This window comes from Chroicocephalus ridibundus, chromosome 1, assembly GCF_963924245.1.
Source record: "Chroicocephalus ridibundus chromosome 1, bChrRid1.1, whole genome shotgun sequence".
NCBI classification, from domain to species: Eukaryota; Metazoa; Chordata; class Aves; order Charadriiformes; family Laridae; genus Chroicocephalus; species Chroicocephalus ridibundus.
Window position 1 is genome coordinate 164,320,511 of NC_086284.1, and position 15,214 is coordinate 164,335,724.

Here is a 15,214-nt window from a genome sequence, read left to right on the forward strand (position 1 = left end):
CTGTGCTGCTCCATGACAGGGTAGATGATGGGTGTCCAAACTGTGACACGTCCCCCCCTCCCAAGGCAACGATACCCAGGTGCTCACGATAATATTTCTGTAATGCAGCTGCGGGCCCCAGGGATGCAGCTGTCTCCTTCCAGGGATGCCACCCTGAGCATCCTGGCAAAGGACACCTCGGCTGGGGCCGGCTCGTCCCCTCCATCCCCGCACGGAGCTCGCGCCCCCGTGGGAGGCTCGAACAGAAAACATCACGTTTATTGTCCACAATCAGCTTTACAAAAGAAACGTCCCAACACAGGCGCGCGTCAGGGGCCCCTTTCACAAACGTGCATTAGAGAAAGCGCGCGAGCGAGCGAGGAAGAGGAGGCAGCTCGTCGGGGTGCACGAAGGTCACAGTGTTTCCCACTTGGCACGAGGGCTGTCCCCCAGCCCCACCATGTCCCCCTGGTGGGCTGAGCTGCCCTGTCACCAGCGGGGACCCTGGGGGGAAGGTGATGCTGGGTGGTGGGACTGTCCCCTCTGCCCGCTTCGCCTCCCCCAGGCTGGGGGACAGCCATCGCCAAAAGCGCAAAGTGGGACTTGGGGTAGGAGGGAGCATTGGAAGCTGGACACCGCATTGAGCAACCATGAGACCCCCGAAATAACCCTCCCACCCCTCCCAGACACACACACACTCACACTCATGTATCAAGACGTCAGTGACTACGCGGCGTGGAAACGGCGTATTCTCAGGCACTCCACGGGGAAAATACCAGCCCACCCCACCACCCTCCCCAGTTTCAAGGCCGGCGGCAGCCCCGTCCCTGGCCAGGGGCAGCTCAAAGCAGGGGACCCAGGCAGAGGTGAGGGCAGCAACCCCATTCCATACCCAAAAGGCCGGGAGGTGGATGCCAGGGCTCCTCTGGCCACCATCATCCTCTCTCTCATTTTTTTCCCTTGTTCTTGTTCCCTTTGATGGCAGAGCTGCGCTCCCTCCTCCTCCTCGGCCAGGGCTGGGAGAGATGCTTTGCCCCTTTCTCCCCATTCCCTCGATGGCCGACCGATCCCCCCAAACTGGGGGATTCCCGCTCTGCTTCCCTGTGCCTCGAAAACTGGACTCCTCTCGGGCAGCCCTGCTTGAACAGGCAGTGGAGGCAGGGGAAGGGGCATGGAAGGGGGAGCGCTGCCCCACTGACCCTCCGACATTCCTTCCTCCCCGGGGCCATGCTTGAAAACCCTGGGTGGCAGGAGAAGAGGGGATTGGGCTGGAAGGGAAGATGCTCCTGGCCGAGCCTTTGGGCTCATTTGGAGTATGGGCTCACAAAACCAGATAGCGGGGCGCTAGGAATAAATAAGGAAAGGGGATATGCTCGAAGGACGCCCGCACGCTGGCATCCCACCGAGGCCGGACCACGCTTGGGGTGGACGGAGGTCATCTTTCCACTCCCTGTTGGGGCTGACAAGGCAGGGACCCTCGCCGTACCAGAGACACCTGCGGGTACGGTGAGGTCCTCCTGAAACAGAACCGGGGCAAGGCGAGACCCAGGGGCAGATGTGCCGGGAGGGGGCACAAGCCATGCCGCTGGCATGGGGGCAAGAGGGAGGCCACCAGGGCTGCCCCCCTCCCTCCCGGGATGCCAGCGTGGGGGACTCAAGCACTGCCCCGGCAAGGCTTGGTGGTCTGGGAGGGGAGAAAGGGACTCCCTGCTTCGGGGCTGCCGCCGGGCTCCTTGGCGCTGGGGAGGGGGCAAGGGGCCGCTCATGCCTTCCTCCCTTCCTCGCAGGCGGCGAAGCCCCCCTTGCTGGCACCCCCAAAGACTTCCACCGCCTGGTCGTCCCACTGGATCACATTGCCTTGAAGGTGGGAAGTGCAGTTGGCCAAGCCCAGGATCTCCGCTGGTGCCAGCATGTGGTCCCACACGCTGAACTGCGCCAGCTCCCCCACGAAGGCTTGTGTGGCATCAAAGCGGCCGCCCAGCGTGTCCTGGGGAAGAGCGGGAGAGGTGATGGGACAGGGATGGGGACAGGAGAAGGGACACGTATCCAATGGGCAGGGCATAGAGGGAGAAGAGGTGGAAGCAGAATAAGATGCCCGATGGCAAGGAGAGGAGGGGACAGATGTGTGGGGGAGATGCAAGAAGACAAGGTGTGGACCAAATCGGGGAGAGAGGGAAGACAAGAAGACAATGAGCACACATGGCCCACCCAGAGGTCAGATGAGCGGGCAGGAGAGCCCCTCACCCCAACTGCCAACACACCCTGCGTGCACCGCCCCTCACCCCATTTGGGGGCTGTCCCCCCCACCGCCTTCGCACCGGAGCGATGCGAACCAGCAGCCCTCGGCGTCAGGCTGGCACCTACCTGCTCCTGGCCCAGGATGATGACGCCCTGGGGCTTGATGGCATGCCAGGAGGCCAGGTTCTCTCCAGCACCCCGCTGCTCACCATCCTGGTATGCCGACCACTTGCCGTCCCGGGTGGTCCATGCCACGCAGACATGGTGCCAGGCCTTGTCCTTCAGGCTCAGCGGCAGCTGGGCGACCTTCATAAGAAGAGCAAGAGCCTGGTGCTTGGTAGGACTTCCGGGGCACCCCGGTGTCCCCCCAGCCCCTCAGAGAGCAAAGGGTGCACCCCCATGATGGTGGCACCCCAAATTCTACAGACATCTGGTTGCGCTGCTTCTCCGTCTCAAAAGCCACCCCACTGAGCCATCCTCCCCATCCTCCTCATCCTCCTGCCTCCACTCTCCACCCCAGGCCCCTTCCTCCCAGCTCCTCCACCCCAGCATCCCCAGGAGCATCAGTTCCCAGGAGGCTTGAAGAAAGGGAGATGAGGGCAGGGGCTTCCCTCCCGCCACCCCCTGGCTGGACTGACCTTGTCATTGATGAGCAGTTCCAGGGGGTTGGTGCCCCACTCCAGCAGCACGATCTCGTTGGCTTGGCTTGGGACGGAGTAAGAGAAAGGGGTGCCAAGCCCCGCCAGGGCCTTGGACTTCAGCCACAAGCAGATGGTGAAGGCGTAGAGCTCCGGCAGGCTCTTCTTCATACGGGCATACATGTAGTTGTTCTGCACCGGGATGGTCACCTTGAAAGCATCAGGAGGGCTGTAGCCTGGCGGCCCTACGTGTCAAGGATGAGGAGGAGAGAGGAGGGTCAGAACCCATCATTGGGATGAGGGTGGCTTGTTCCAGGACCCTGCCATGCCACCTCCATCCCCATCGGGCAGGACTCACCGTGCTCCAGCTCCGTCACCCGGTTCTGGAGGGAGTTCAGCTCCTTCTCGATGTTGTGCTGCTGCTGGCTGCGGTCGGTGCTGGCGGCCTGGCGTTCCTTCTGCAGGGTCAGGATCTTGGAGAGGAGCTGCTCCTCCAGCTGCTCCATCTTGGTGTGGAGGGCGTCGCGGGCGAGCGCCGGGGCGGTAGGCGCCGAGCCGTTGGTGCGGGCTGGCAGCTCCTGCTGCACTCGGGAGGGGTAAGGAGGGAGAAAAGAGAAAACTCAGCACGGTGTCACTGCGAAAGGTTAAATAAGGACATGCCCAGCCTGCACCACCATGGGAAGTGCTGGGAGCACAACCCCGCATCCGCAGCAGGGTCTTCTCCAAGAGCCTCCGGCTGACTTTGTACCTCCCTTCCCAGAGCCCCCATTGAGTTTATTCCTGCAAAACAAAGCTTGGCTGCTCTTACTGACTTTCTGCCACTTCAGAGACAGAGCAAAGACAGGAGGCAGGGGTGCTCCGGTCATCCCTTGGCTCTGCTCCCGCGGGCAGCCTCCCAGGAGGAGGAGACAACACGGGAAGGAGCGCAGAGCTCCCCTTCCCTGACGCACGTGAGGCTGCTTCGCCATGGCCAGCACATTAACATCACATAACGGGGCTGTAATCCTCTTAGCCCAGCTCAGCCGGCGTGCGGGGGTGCGTGCACGCGTGCCAGGTCAGGCAGGTAGCTCATCGGAAGCGTAAGCCAGCCTCTCCTGGGCCATCGGGATGCCACAGAGAAGTGGGGCCAGTGGCAGATCCTCCAATCCTCAAGACATGACCCATCACTTGAGGATATCAAGCACATCTTGTCCCATCAGGGTTAAAACCCAGGCCAAAACTCTTCCCTTGGCTGATCTGAAACCCGGTGCCTGGTAAAGATGCTCCCAACTGCTACTGCACCCTCCAAAGACCCCAGATCCCACCTCGTTGGGAGACCCCCATCTCGTCTGGAAGAAAACCAGGATAGAAGGGAGAAGGTGGCCCTTTGCCGTGCTCCTGGTGTTTCTCAATAAATAGCAGCCCTCTCCCTTCCCTATGCCCTTGGGGTGTTAGGCTCTCTGCCGTGGTCTTGGAAAGATGGTGACCCCCTTCTTCACACTGCCAGACCTCCCTGAAGGTGCAGGAGTGGCTGTGGTGACCTTTGGTCTGTCAGAGGCCAAAGCAGGAGCCACCATGGCTGCTCTGGCACTGAGAGGGGTCTGCATGGCTGACATTCACAAGGCTTGTGCTGGTGGGACATGGGGTGATGCCATCCCTACTGATTTGGGCAGGCCCCCTCCGGCCTTGGAGCTGGCCCAGAGGAGGTCACCACTCTCATGTGTGGTTGTGGCTTCCAGCTTTTTCTTCTTCCCTATATCCCGCTTTTCCAGGATGGACAGGACTTGATGATCGCACACACAAAGATGCCAAGTGGGGAGGATGTCACCCCCAGTCTTTGCTGTCCCTCATGAACAACAGAGGGGAGGGGAAGGCCGGAGGAAAGCCAAGTCTGGCTGGGCAGGAAGCAACCTTGGTGGATGGGAACAGCAGGGAGAAGGTAGCAGGGAGAGCGGGGTGAGAAGATGAGGTTGGCATGAGCACAAATGGCCCCGCACCGGGCAGGAACACACTCAGGCTGCAAATGAGAGGGCGGCTGCGATGCCCCAAGGTCTCGAAAAGCCTCCAGGGGGTTTTGCCGGGACAAAACCACAGGTTTTGCAAGGAAAAACAACGCAGAGAACCAAAACCAAAGTGAGAAAAGAGAGGCTGTGCAGGGGACATCTGCCAGCCCTGACCAAACGCCAGCTCTCGCTGCCGGCTTGCTCTGGTGGCACTGGGGATGCTCTCGGAGAGCAAAACCTCTCTGGGAAGGGAAAAGCGCCAGCAAAGGGCATCCTACCTTTGGTGTCTGTAAAACAGGGAGGGATTTGGCAACAGGGAGGGGACTTTAGCTCTTTTTTGTGGGGGGCGTCCTGCGGACTTGCCAGCGCAGGCAACTGGGAAGCAGGGGAGGGATGGAGGGAGGGAAGGAAAGGTGAGCGGGAAGGTTAATTCAAATCCTCCCGGCAGGGATAATTCCCACCCGGAGCTGCCCGCGCTCATATCCAAGCAGAGCTGGCTGTGTTGGTGGGGGGCAGCGCAGGTGGGATGGGGGTCGCCTTCGCCTCTTTGTTCGCATCCCACGGGCTCCGAGAGCTTTTCTCATCCCTTCGGGCCGCCCGGCTGCGGCGGAGGCTGGCGCGATCCTGTCTGCCACACGCTTTGATTGCTCGAGCTGCGGGTTTGGAGCCTACGTCCCTGCTTTCATGCACGGCTCCATCTGTTAATGACGAAAAAAGAAAAGGCTGGGAGCTTTTGTCACTCTCGCTAGCCCCCGATAGCCTGCCCTACATTATTCAGTAGTGACTGAGCGCTTTTATTTTTTTCCTCCTCCTTCCTCCTGCTTTTCTCCCTGTTGCTATTTTCTTCCCTCTGTAACTTTTTTCCCCTATGGCTTTTTAATTTCTCTGGCTTCGGAGCATCTCCTCCCGATGCTCCCCTCCGCACGCGCGCGCGCACACACACACTCACGCTGCCTCTCCCTTTTTGCTCAGTTCCTTCCCCCTTCCTGAGTTTTTCCCCCTCCATCTCACTCTCCAGCTCTCCCCGGCCCCTCCAGCCCGGCAGCCGGGGCATCGACAGCCGGACCCGCTGCCGGCCCCATGATCCTTATGGCAAGGGATGCAGACGGCACCCTCATTGGGCAGAGTTTAGAGGCCACCTCGTCATCCCAGGAGCAGACACCATCCCCACCTTTGCAGCCAGCCCATGGCTGGACAGGAGACTGGATCTCCTCATCCCACCCTCCGCAGCTGGGACGTGCCGGGTGATCCCCCCCCCCGGCACCCTGGTGCCGAGCTGGGCTGCATCCCTCAACTGTCCTCCGCATCCCCGAGCTGTCGCGCAAGCATCTTTCTCCCAAATCAAATTATTTGCGAAATTAATAATGCTGGCTGTGCAGCTGTTATCTACCGGTGACCTTTGGGGAGGGGAGAGAGGGGGGGAAGCGCCTTCTCCCCGGCTGCTCGGCAGGCGGCCGGCATCCCATCTGCCGCCGTGCGCAGGCAGCAGGGGAGTGGGCAGCGGGTGCGGGGGAGGCTCGTTCGACGCTTTTTGGCCACCGGAGCCAGCAAAAAAGATTGAAAGATGCCAGGTAATATTAATCACGTTAAATGTCAGCGGCTGGCGGGGGGGCAGGGAGGGGAAGGTTGTTGGGGGGGGGGGGCCGGGGCAACCACGTCGGGCGTGCGCTCACGCGGGCTGTAGCCCTCGGTCGACGAATTCACTTTGATTTATGTAAGGAGATCAGAGCCTCATTTACTAATGCACTGGCAAATCTGGGCCCCGCTCGGTCACCGGCACACAAATGCCCACCTTAGCTGCTGGGACGGGGCGGGCAGGACCACGGGATGATGCCCACGGGACGATGCTCCCGGCACATCCCAGGGATCGTGATGCTGAGATGGGTGAGCGCACACAGCAGCCCCACTCCCTTCCTCGGACTCATGAATGCCCCCAGCCTGTCCTCAGCTCCTCCGTGGCCACCGCTGCCACGGGATGCTCACTGCTGCAGGATGGCACACCCGCTGCAAGGAAGTTTTTTGGACCTTGACACCTTTTTGGACCCTGACACCTTTTTGGACCCTTTCGGACCCAGGCAGGAGCTCAGGGGTCATTAAATTCCAGGAAGGGCTGCCCGGGGTGGGGGGGTGAGCAGGGATGCATTGGCCTTTCCCTCCTCCTCACAAGAGAAGAGCTCGCTGCTGATTCCCGTCCCCCTCAAACCTCACTCGTGGCCCGGGGCTGTCACAATTTGGAGGTCTCCATCCCTGCTCTGCCAGAGACAGAGGCAGGAGGGAGGCAGCCGGCTCAATCCCATTTCCATGCCCTTACCCGTGGGTTTCCTGCCAGCAGCCGGGTCACCGACCACAACGGCATGGCCAGGCCGGCATGGCCGCGTGCCGGCTGATAAGCAAACAGGCTATGACGGCTCTGCCAAGGCTGGGTCCCCTGTAGGGCCCATTGCTCTGTCCCCCCTCCCCATCGGCTCCCCTCCAAGGGACAATGGGGTCAAGGAGGGCATCTGCACCCCAGCACAGCCCAGGGGGGTGCTGAGAGGCAATTCCCTCCCCACTCTGAAACCGCTCCGTTTCCATTTGCAGCAGTAATTAAAAGCATGGAAAAGGAGCACCTGGGCCCCCCGGCTCTGTGTGCCAAGATGCGCCTGAGCTTATGGACGTGAGCACGTGCGGAGAGTGATGGGGGATGGATGGATCCCTCGAAAACAGGAGGAAAAAAGCTCATCCAGGCTGCTGCGCACAAGGAAAGGACGAGCGATGCCTGGGGGGGGAGGGTTAGGAGGAGGTGAGGGAAGATGTCCCCACGTGAACGCTGTGCTGGCACTCGCCTGTCCCTGCTGAAATGGCGGGGGGCAAAGAGCAAGCCCGGGGTGGGGGGAACCCTGCTGCTGCGCCGCCAAAATTAAGAATCAAATGACTTAATAGGTTCTGGGCGCATCAATAAATCTTGTTATGCCTTACAGACGGGGACGAGAGCGCCCAGATTAGATCAGCAATCTTCCGCCAGCCCCCTCCCTGCAATTCCGGCTCCAGAGCCTCCAGCAGTAATCCCTGCCGGCAAACCCACCGGGAGATGCCTTGGGATGCAGCCTTCCCAGGGGGGCCCGTGGCATTTTATGTCATCCCTCTCCCGAGACTAAACCACCCCAGGCTTCAACAGCGTTTCCTCTCCTTCTCTCCCTCACGTCGGGTTTTGTGGAGCCTCCGGCACGCTGGCGGCCATCCCAGGACTGTCCCCATCCAGGTCACCTCTTGGGGTGACCACCGCCTCCCTTTAGGAGGGGGTGAGGGTGCCCCCCATGCCATGGGGTACCCAGGCAGGTTCCCGGGCCAATGGATGGAGAGGCGCAGGGAACCCACCGTCGTGTTTTGGGGTGTCTGCTCATATACTGGGGGGGGGGGCAACGGCAGGCTGGGGAGGGGGGCCACAAGCAACCATCGCTGCATGGCCGAGGTGCGACCCCAGGGCTCGGCTGGCTGGGCTGTGACCAGGCTGTGGCTGTCACCGGGCTGGCACAGGCAGCGTGTTAGGGCGGGCCGGAGGCAGGGCAGCCACCGTCCATCCCACCTCCACCACACTGCCCTGTCTCCCAACCCGCGGGGTGCTGCATCTCCCCTGCACAGCACCCTTGGGACCCTCGGGTCCCCAGCAGGGCGAAAAGGAACATTTTTGACAACGCGATGCTTGTCTTCCCCATCACTATGTGTGTGTGAGCCTCCACCCGGCATCACTTCGGGCTCCCCAGGGACACGCGAGAGCCTGTTCCAGCCCTTGTGAGCTTCACCCCCCTCCACCCCAAACCTCCTGCGGTCACCAGGAACCCCAGGAGAGGGGCCAGGGCAGCTCACGGGTGACACAGCTCCTCGGAGAAGGGGGACAGTGTGACCAGAGAGCTGCTAAATTCCCGATGCTCCCCGAGGTTCAAACTGACGTGCTGGTCACCGTCCCACCGTGCAGCCCCTGGTCCTCGTGCACACACAGGGGGGAGTGTGTCTGTCTGTCTGTGTGTGTGCACGCAAGGGCTTATCGTTTTGGGTTTTTTTCCACATTTATTTCTGGGTGAGCGCATCTGCTGCCTGCACGTGCATTTCTTAGCTCGGTTGTGATCCCTGCTTGTGGGGAATCTGTGTGTTGGGGGCTGCAGGGGGGTTTTCGGGGTGGCTCCATCCCTCCCTTTGGCTGCATCCGGCTGCGGGCATCGTGCTCCGCCGGGCTGTGTCCCCCCCCGTCTCCCCGCACACGCCTGGCGTGCCTCTGTGTTTGTTTCCGTGTTCTCACACGCGCGTGTGCATTGCCCTGGCAGCTCACAGGTGCTTCCTCCCGTCTCCGGCTCTTTCCCTTCACACGTGCACCTGTTTATTTGCCTTTCCCCGTCTTTCTATCCCTGTTCGCATCTCCAGCCATTACGATAACCCTCTCTCCCAGTCTCGTTTCTCGGCCTGTGACCCTAATGGCTCTGGATTTCCCACCCGTGGGCTGCTGCTACTGCACCCACATGGCTGCAGCGAGGGGGGCAGAAGGGTGAAACTGGGGAGAGGGACCTCACGGTGTGCTGCCTGACCCCCCTCCCAGCTCCGCGCTCTGGGAAGGAGTAGAGAGGGCAACAACAGGGAACCAAACGGGAAGATAAGGAGGTTGAGGACTCACAGGAAGCTCCTTGCAGGTGGCTCTGGCCCCCGGCAGACCTGAGAGGACAACACAACCCCCAGAAAAGCTGGGATATCTGGAGCAAACCCCCCCAGGGAAACCAGACAACTCCCCTCCAGCAGCTCTTGTGTGCCTAAACCGCTGCCCTGGCCGTTTTCTGCAAATTCTGCCAAGGTCTGTGCAACAGCTGAGCCCGCATCAGCCCCAATAAATCCACACACACGTGCGCCCTGTGATGGGCCCCATCCCAGGTGTCACCACAGAGCCTTTGGTGCCGCTGGCTTGTGGCCGGGCCAGGGCTCAGCCCACCGGGCACACGCTGCACGGATGCTACAGAATGGGGACTGAGGGTCCACCTCCCCAGTGCCAACAGCCTGATGCTGCAGTGATGGGCACAGCGAGCCCATCACTGTCCCCTTCTCTACAGCTCCAACAAACTGCACGGAGAAGGGGGCTGTGGTCGCGGCAGACAGCACCACGCTTTACTTTGTGAGATGTCCTGTTCGTAACGCAACGGGATCACATGCATTTACCTTCCTGTCAAAGGGCAGGATCCCTTTTTTACCCCGAGGAGCTGCCAACCTGCTGCCCTTGCTCCAGCAGAGGCCTTGGTGGGTGCTCCGAGGCGAGGGAGATGCCCTACCTGGGTGCAGGCTGGGGGGGAAGCAGGGCAGCCCCGGCCCCCTGGGACCACCCTGCTGCGGAGGGAAGAGTGGGGGGGCTGAGGGCGAGCCCCTGGGCTGAGACCTTGGGGAAGAGAGGGGCGAGGACAACCTTCCTGAAGCCTCACGACGGGAATGAGCCAGTTTGGGGTGCAGGTGGCAGCAGGCCTGGGGAATGAATGGTGCGTGCGGAGCATCCCCCCGCCAGGAGCATCCTACCCCCGACCCCGGGAGCATCCCGCCCCTGACCTGCGGGGAGCATCCCCCTCCCCGACCCCCCAGGGAGCATCCCTCGCACCTCTATCCGGTCGATGCGGTCCTGGAGGGCGCGGACGGCCTCCTCCAGCTCCCGCACGGCGGGCGGCTCGGCTGGGGGGTGGCCCATGGTGCCGGGGCGCGGGGCGGCGCGGAGCCCGGCGGCGGGGGGAGCGGCGGCGGCGGCGGCGGGGTTTCTCAGACCACCTTCGCAGCGGCTGAGCTTGCCGGTGAGCTCCCGGATGGTCTCCTGGTCCATGCGGATCCGCTCCTTCTGCTCCAGCGCCGTGCGGCGCAGCTGGGCCGCCGCGCTCCGCAGCGCCAGCAGCTCCTCGGGGCCGGGGCCGGTGGCGGGGCCGGTACCGGTGCCGGTGGCCGGGCACTCGGCGCTCAGCGGCGTGCAGACGAAGCGGCTGAAGATGGGGGGAGGCGGCCCCCCCGGCAGGCGCGGCCCGGCGCTGGCCAGAGCCTCGGCGGGGCCGTGGAGGGCCCCCAGCCCCTTGTCGGCGGCGGGCAGGAGGGCGGCGGCGGCCGAGTCATTGTCGGCGGCGGGGGCGGCGGGAGCGGCGGAGCCGGCCGGGTGGACGCTGGCGATGATGCAGATGATGGCCCCCAGGAAAGCCAGCATGCCCGCCGCCAGCAGCACCGCCAGAAACTTCAGGGTGGCAGCGGCGTGGGGGGCCCGAGCCCGCGGACGGCGAGAAAACAAAGCGGGAGGGGATGGAGGGATGGAGGGATGGACGGAGGGATGGATGCAGGGGGTGGAGGGACGGGACGGAGGCAGCCGGCAGGGAAGGACGGTACCGGCAGCAGCACCGGCGTCCCGGCGCGCCGCGCCGCGCTTATATCTGCCGGGCGGCGCCGCCCGCACCGCACCGCACCGCCCCCGCCACCTTCCCCCCCCCCGGCCCCGGCTCGGCCGTGCAGCCCCGCCCGGCCCGGCCCCTCTTAGGGACACCCCCCCGCTTCCCTCCCGGAGCGTCCCTCCCCGGGCTGCAAGTGCGAGGGGCGCAGGCGGTGGGAGGTGAGCGGGCGAGGGGCGCCGGGGATGGGGAGGAGCGGACGGGGAGGAGGGGACGGTACCCCAAAAGCACCCCGGGGGCACCTGGGGACGGGGGCAGCCTGGGCTTCGGCTCGCTGGAAGCAGCCCTGCGGGAGCCACCAGCGAGGGGATGCTCCTCTGGGACAGCTCAAGGGAGGATTTTCCCCTGCGAGATGCTTAAACTGGAAGTAAAGGGCCCCTCATTACCCCGAGGGTCGACACCTCGCAGTCAGGCATCCCCTGGGAGGGTTTTTTGGGATGCTGGCAGGCCTTTCCCTCCTTGCCTTTATCCTAAAAATTAAACCTTCCAGCTCTTGGAAAGTGCCTCCCCCGGGAGGGCGGCTGTCCTGCTCTCCCACCCCAGATGCAACGGTGGCAGAGCAGCCACAGGATGCCTCACCCCCTGCCCTGCTCGCCCGTGACATCCGTTTGGGAAATAAATACCTACATTTGATCTTCCCCTGCCATCGCTTTATCCTAAACCACTCGTAAAGAAGACACTTCAGGCACTGTTCAGGGCCAGGCTGGATGGGGCTTTGAGCAACCTGGTCCAGGGGGAGGTGTCCCTGCCCATGGCGGGGGGTTGGAATTAGATGATCTTTAAGGTCCCTTCCAACCCAAACTGTTCTATGGTTCTATGATTCACCTGCTTTCTCCTTGCTCCGACAGCGCGCTCGCCTGTCCCACACAAGCCGTGCCGTGCCCTCTCCCACCCCAGGCACACCAGGGCCTCAGCTACCCGGCCCAGCTGAGCTGAGAGGAGCAGCAGAGGGAAACGAAACAAAATCAATTTTAAGCTCTGCTCAGCACAGGCAGGAAATCCTTCCTAGCAGCATGTGGCAGCGTGTGTGTTTAACACAGCTCCAGCGATGGATATGAAACACCAGTAAAGATCACATCTTCTGCCCCCCAGGCAGGTTTGAGTGGGTAGTAAGGGAGCCAGAGCTATGAAAGCTCCTCAAATTCGGCTTCGTGACAGCAGGGAACGGGATGCTGCCGGCGGGGCATGGTCACCCTCTGTCCCCACAGAGTGCATGGCACCCCAGCCCCCCAAAATCCTCACCCTGGAGCCAGCAAGAGGCCTGCCCAGCTCTCCGTGCTGGGAGGCTGTGGGCAGGAGGGAAGGAAGTGGTCGGATGGCACGGTTTAAGGAAGAAGGAGAGACGAAGGAAACTGTGAGGTGGAAAAGCAGAGATGGGCATGGAGAGAAGCGAGAAGGTGGATGTGGAGAAACCCGGTGACAGGCACCTGTCCTCAGCGGTGAGGCCGGCGAGCGTTGCAGGCAGATGAGAGCTCAGAGCGCTGGGATGAGCGGGCGCTGGTGCGGGATGCAAAGAAAATGGAAACCAGCGCCCTGCAAACACAAAGGGCGGCCACCGGCCTCCCACTGCCCCTTTCTAGCGGTGGCAGGAAATTGCACGCCCCTGCGTCACCCCCTGCCTGCAGCGTGCCCACCCCTGGCAGCGGCTGGGCAGGAGTCGATGTGAAACGAACCCATGTGGGTGCTGGACCAGCCCACCCCACCCCACGACGTGCACATTGGGGTGGGAAGGGGGTCTTTTACCTGCACACCCCGTGAAAAAGATGCCATACACCTCTACGAGGCTTTTTGGCTCCCAGGCTGGGAGACATGATGCTGTGCTGGGGACTTTGCACTGGCCCGGCCATCCAGATTTTATTGCCGAGGGCTGCAGGATCCTGGTGGCAATGTCGATCCCTCCGTTTGACGCCGCTGTGGCATTGAGTGGGGGCGGGTGAGCCCCTCACACCAGCCCCGACCCCCTCGCCCGTGCCCGGAGACAGAAGAGTCGGGTGCTGCAGCAGGGCAGGGCTCAGCGCCCCCGGGGTCCCGACCTCTCCCTCCCCTTCAGCGGGGACCACAACTCCTTCCTGGAGACGAGGAGGCGACAAAAATAGATTTTTCGCAGGGGGTGATGACTCAGGCTGGTGAGGAGCCAGAGCAGCATCCCTGTCCTGTGAATAACGATTCAAAGATCCTCGGTGGGCAGCTGGCTCTGTGAGGACACGGTGACGCCGAAACCCTGTGCTCCTGCTGGCAATGGGGTGAGGGGAGGTGATGGGGGGGCTTTGGGGAGCCGGGTTTGGGCAGGATGGGCGACAGAAGCTGGTTTTAACAAAAGCTCGCGGATTCAGCCCAGAGGGACAGGGAACAAGCGATTAAGGGATTTTCTTCCATCTAATTAACACCCGAAGGGCGTCTCGGGCTGGCAGCTGTCCCCAAGGGGTGGCCACGGGCAGGACAAGGCGGGCCAGGGGATGCCCTGCCACGGCCCCCTGGGCGAGGGGGACGTTTGGCATGGGCTGCTGGCATGAGGGGAAGGAGATCCCCTGCTCTGAGCCAGATGGACCCATTGCCCCCAGTCCAACCCTCCCGGTGGGAACAAGGCAGCCCCCCACTGGCTGGGGGAAGCCCTGGTCCATTGGTGATGCTCAGGCCAGGAGGGAGGTGGGGGTGAGGAAAGGGGAGAACCCTTTCCCAGGGGAGATTCCCCCCCGGCCCAGGGCTATCGCCCAGCTCAGGGGCACACCCAGGGCCACCCTGGCTCCTCCACAGCTGCAATCCCATGGATCCAGCTCCGGGGCACACCCAGGGCCACCCTGGCTCCTCCACAGCTGCAATCCCATGGACCCAGCTCCACCTTCTCCTTAGCCCAGGACGCTGCAGCCCATCTCACTTGAGGATCTTCACATAGCATGGAAATCCTGTCTTTTTTAATTTCCAGGTCTCACATCCCCACAGATGTGGCTTGTTTCACCTCCCCTGGTTACAGGGTCTGCCTGCGCCAGCACAGTCGCAGAGGACCTTGTCGGATGTGTCCGGTTAAGGCTGGCATCTGCCTCTCCAGCCTTCCTATGGCTCCAGAAAGTGTGGGTCAGAGGTGGCTTTGTTTGCTGTACCCGGATCCAGCCAAAAGCCCACTTGCCTCTGAGCAAAACCAGGGCGAGGGAGAGCGCGCCGTCCCCGCAGGCGCTTTGGCAGGCAGCGGTGGCAAGCTGAGCCTGACGGCACGACACAAATAGCACAGCACCTTGGCCGCACTCGGCTTCAGCAGGCAGCGTTCCCTGCTGCCGGCCAGCCAAGATACGTCACTGCCGGAGAGGGCTCTCCCGTGACTTTCCCAGCCTCGGACACCAGAGAGGCACCTCAAGGCACCTGCAGCCTTGGCTAACGAAGCAGCGACTCCCCCAGGAAGCACCAGTTCCAGCCCAACCCCTCTCCCCTCTGGGCACAACCCGGATCACCACACCAAAGGGCAGCCCTGAGGGTGTTTTGGTCAGAACCAGATCCGTGGTGACACCCCACAGCTGTGTCCAGCCACTGCCCTTTCCCAGCACCAAGTACCGACTTCCCATGCTTGAAGAGCTGGTGCCCAAAACCCATCCGCTTCCCCCACCTGACCTTTTCCTGTAACCTTTTTATACCTTTCTGTGGGCTAGAGACTAATGCAGTGAATCTGGGACTTTGATTACACTCATTAAGAGTATTTTTCACCATATTTCTCAGATTAGCATGCTGTAAAGTGCACTCAGGCAAGCGTTTTAGAGTTGGGAAAAGCCTAAAGCACTTTTCAGCCACCAAGTGCAAGGTCATGCTTGGATCCAATTCCATTTTTAAACGAAAAGGATGCGGGAAACCCACGGGAGATTCTTCAGAGCACTGTGGAGGAGCATGTTCAGGTTCTACTTGCTGCAGTTCAGCATTCACAAAGCACCACCCACCCTTCCCTCAGCGTTACAGAAGACTCTGCCCA

At 62.1% G+C, this 15,214-nt stretch overlaps 1 protein-coding gene across 1 annotated transcript; it reads right to left on the minus strand.

Annotated features, from left to right (window-relative positions):
* Positions 1-237: 237 nt before the first annotated feature.
* On the minus strand, positions 238-11,138 carry NPTXR (neuronal pentraxin receptor). The gene is made up of 5 exons (XM_063322451.1): positions 10,443-11,138; positions 3,214-3,436; positions 2,856-3,100; positions 2,344-2,523; positions 238-1,966 (listed from the first exon to the last, which is right to left on the minus strand). Exons 1-5 carry the CDS (start codon positions 11,025-11,027, stop codon positions 1,742-1,744), a joined length of 1,458 nt encoding a protein of 485 aa, XP_063178521.1. The 5' UTR covers positions 11,028-11,138; the 3' UTR covers positions 238-1,741.
* Positions 11,139-15,214: the final 4,076 nt, after the last annotated feature.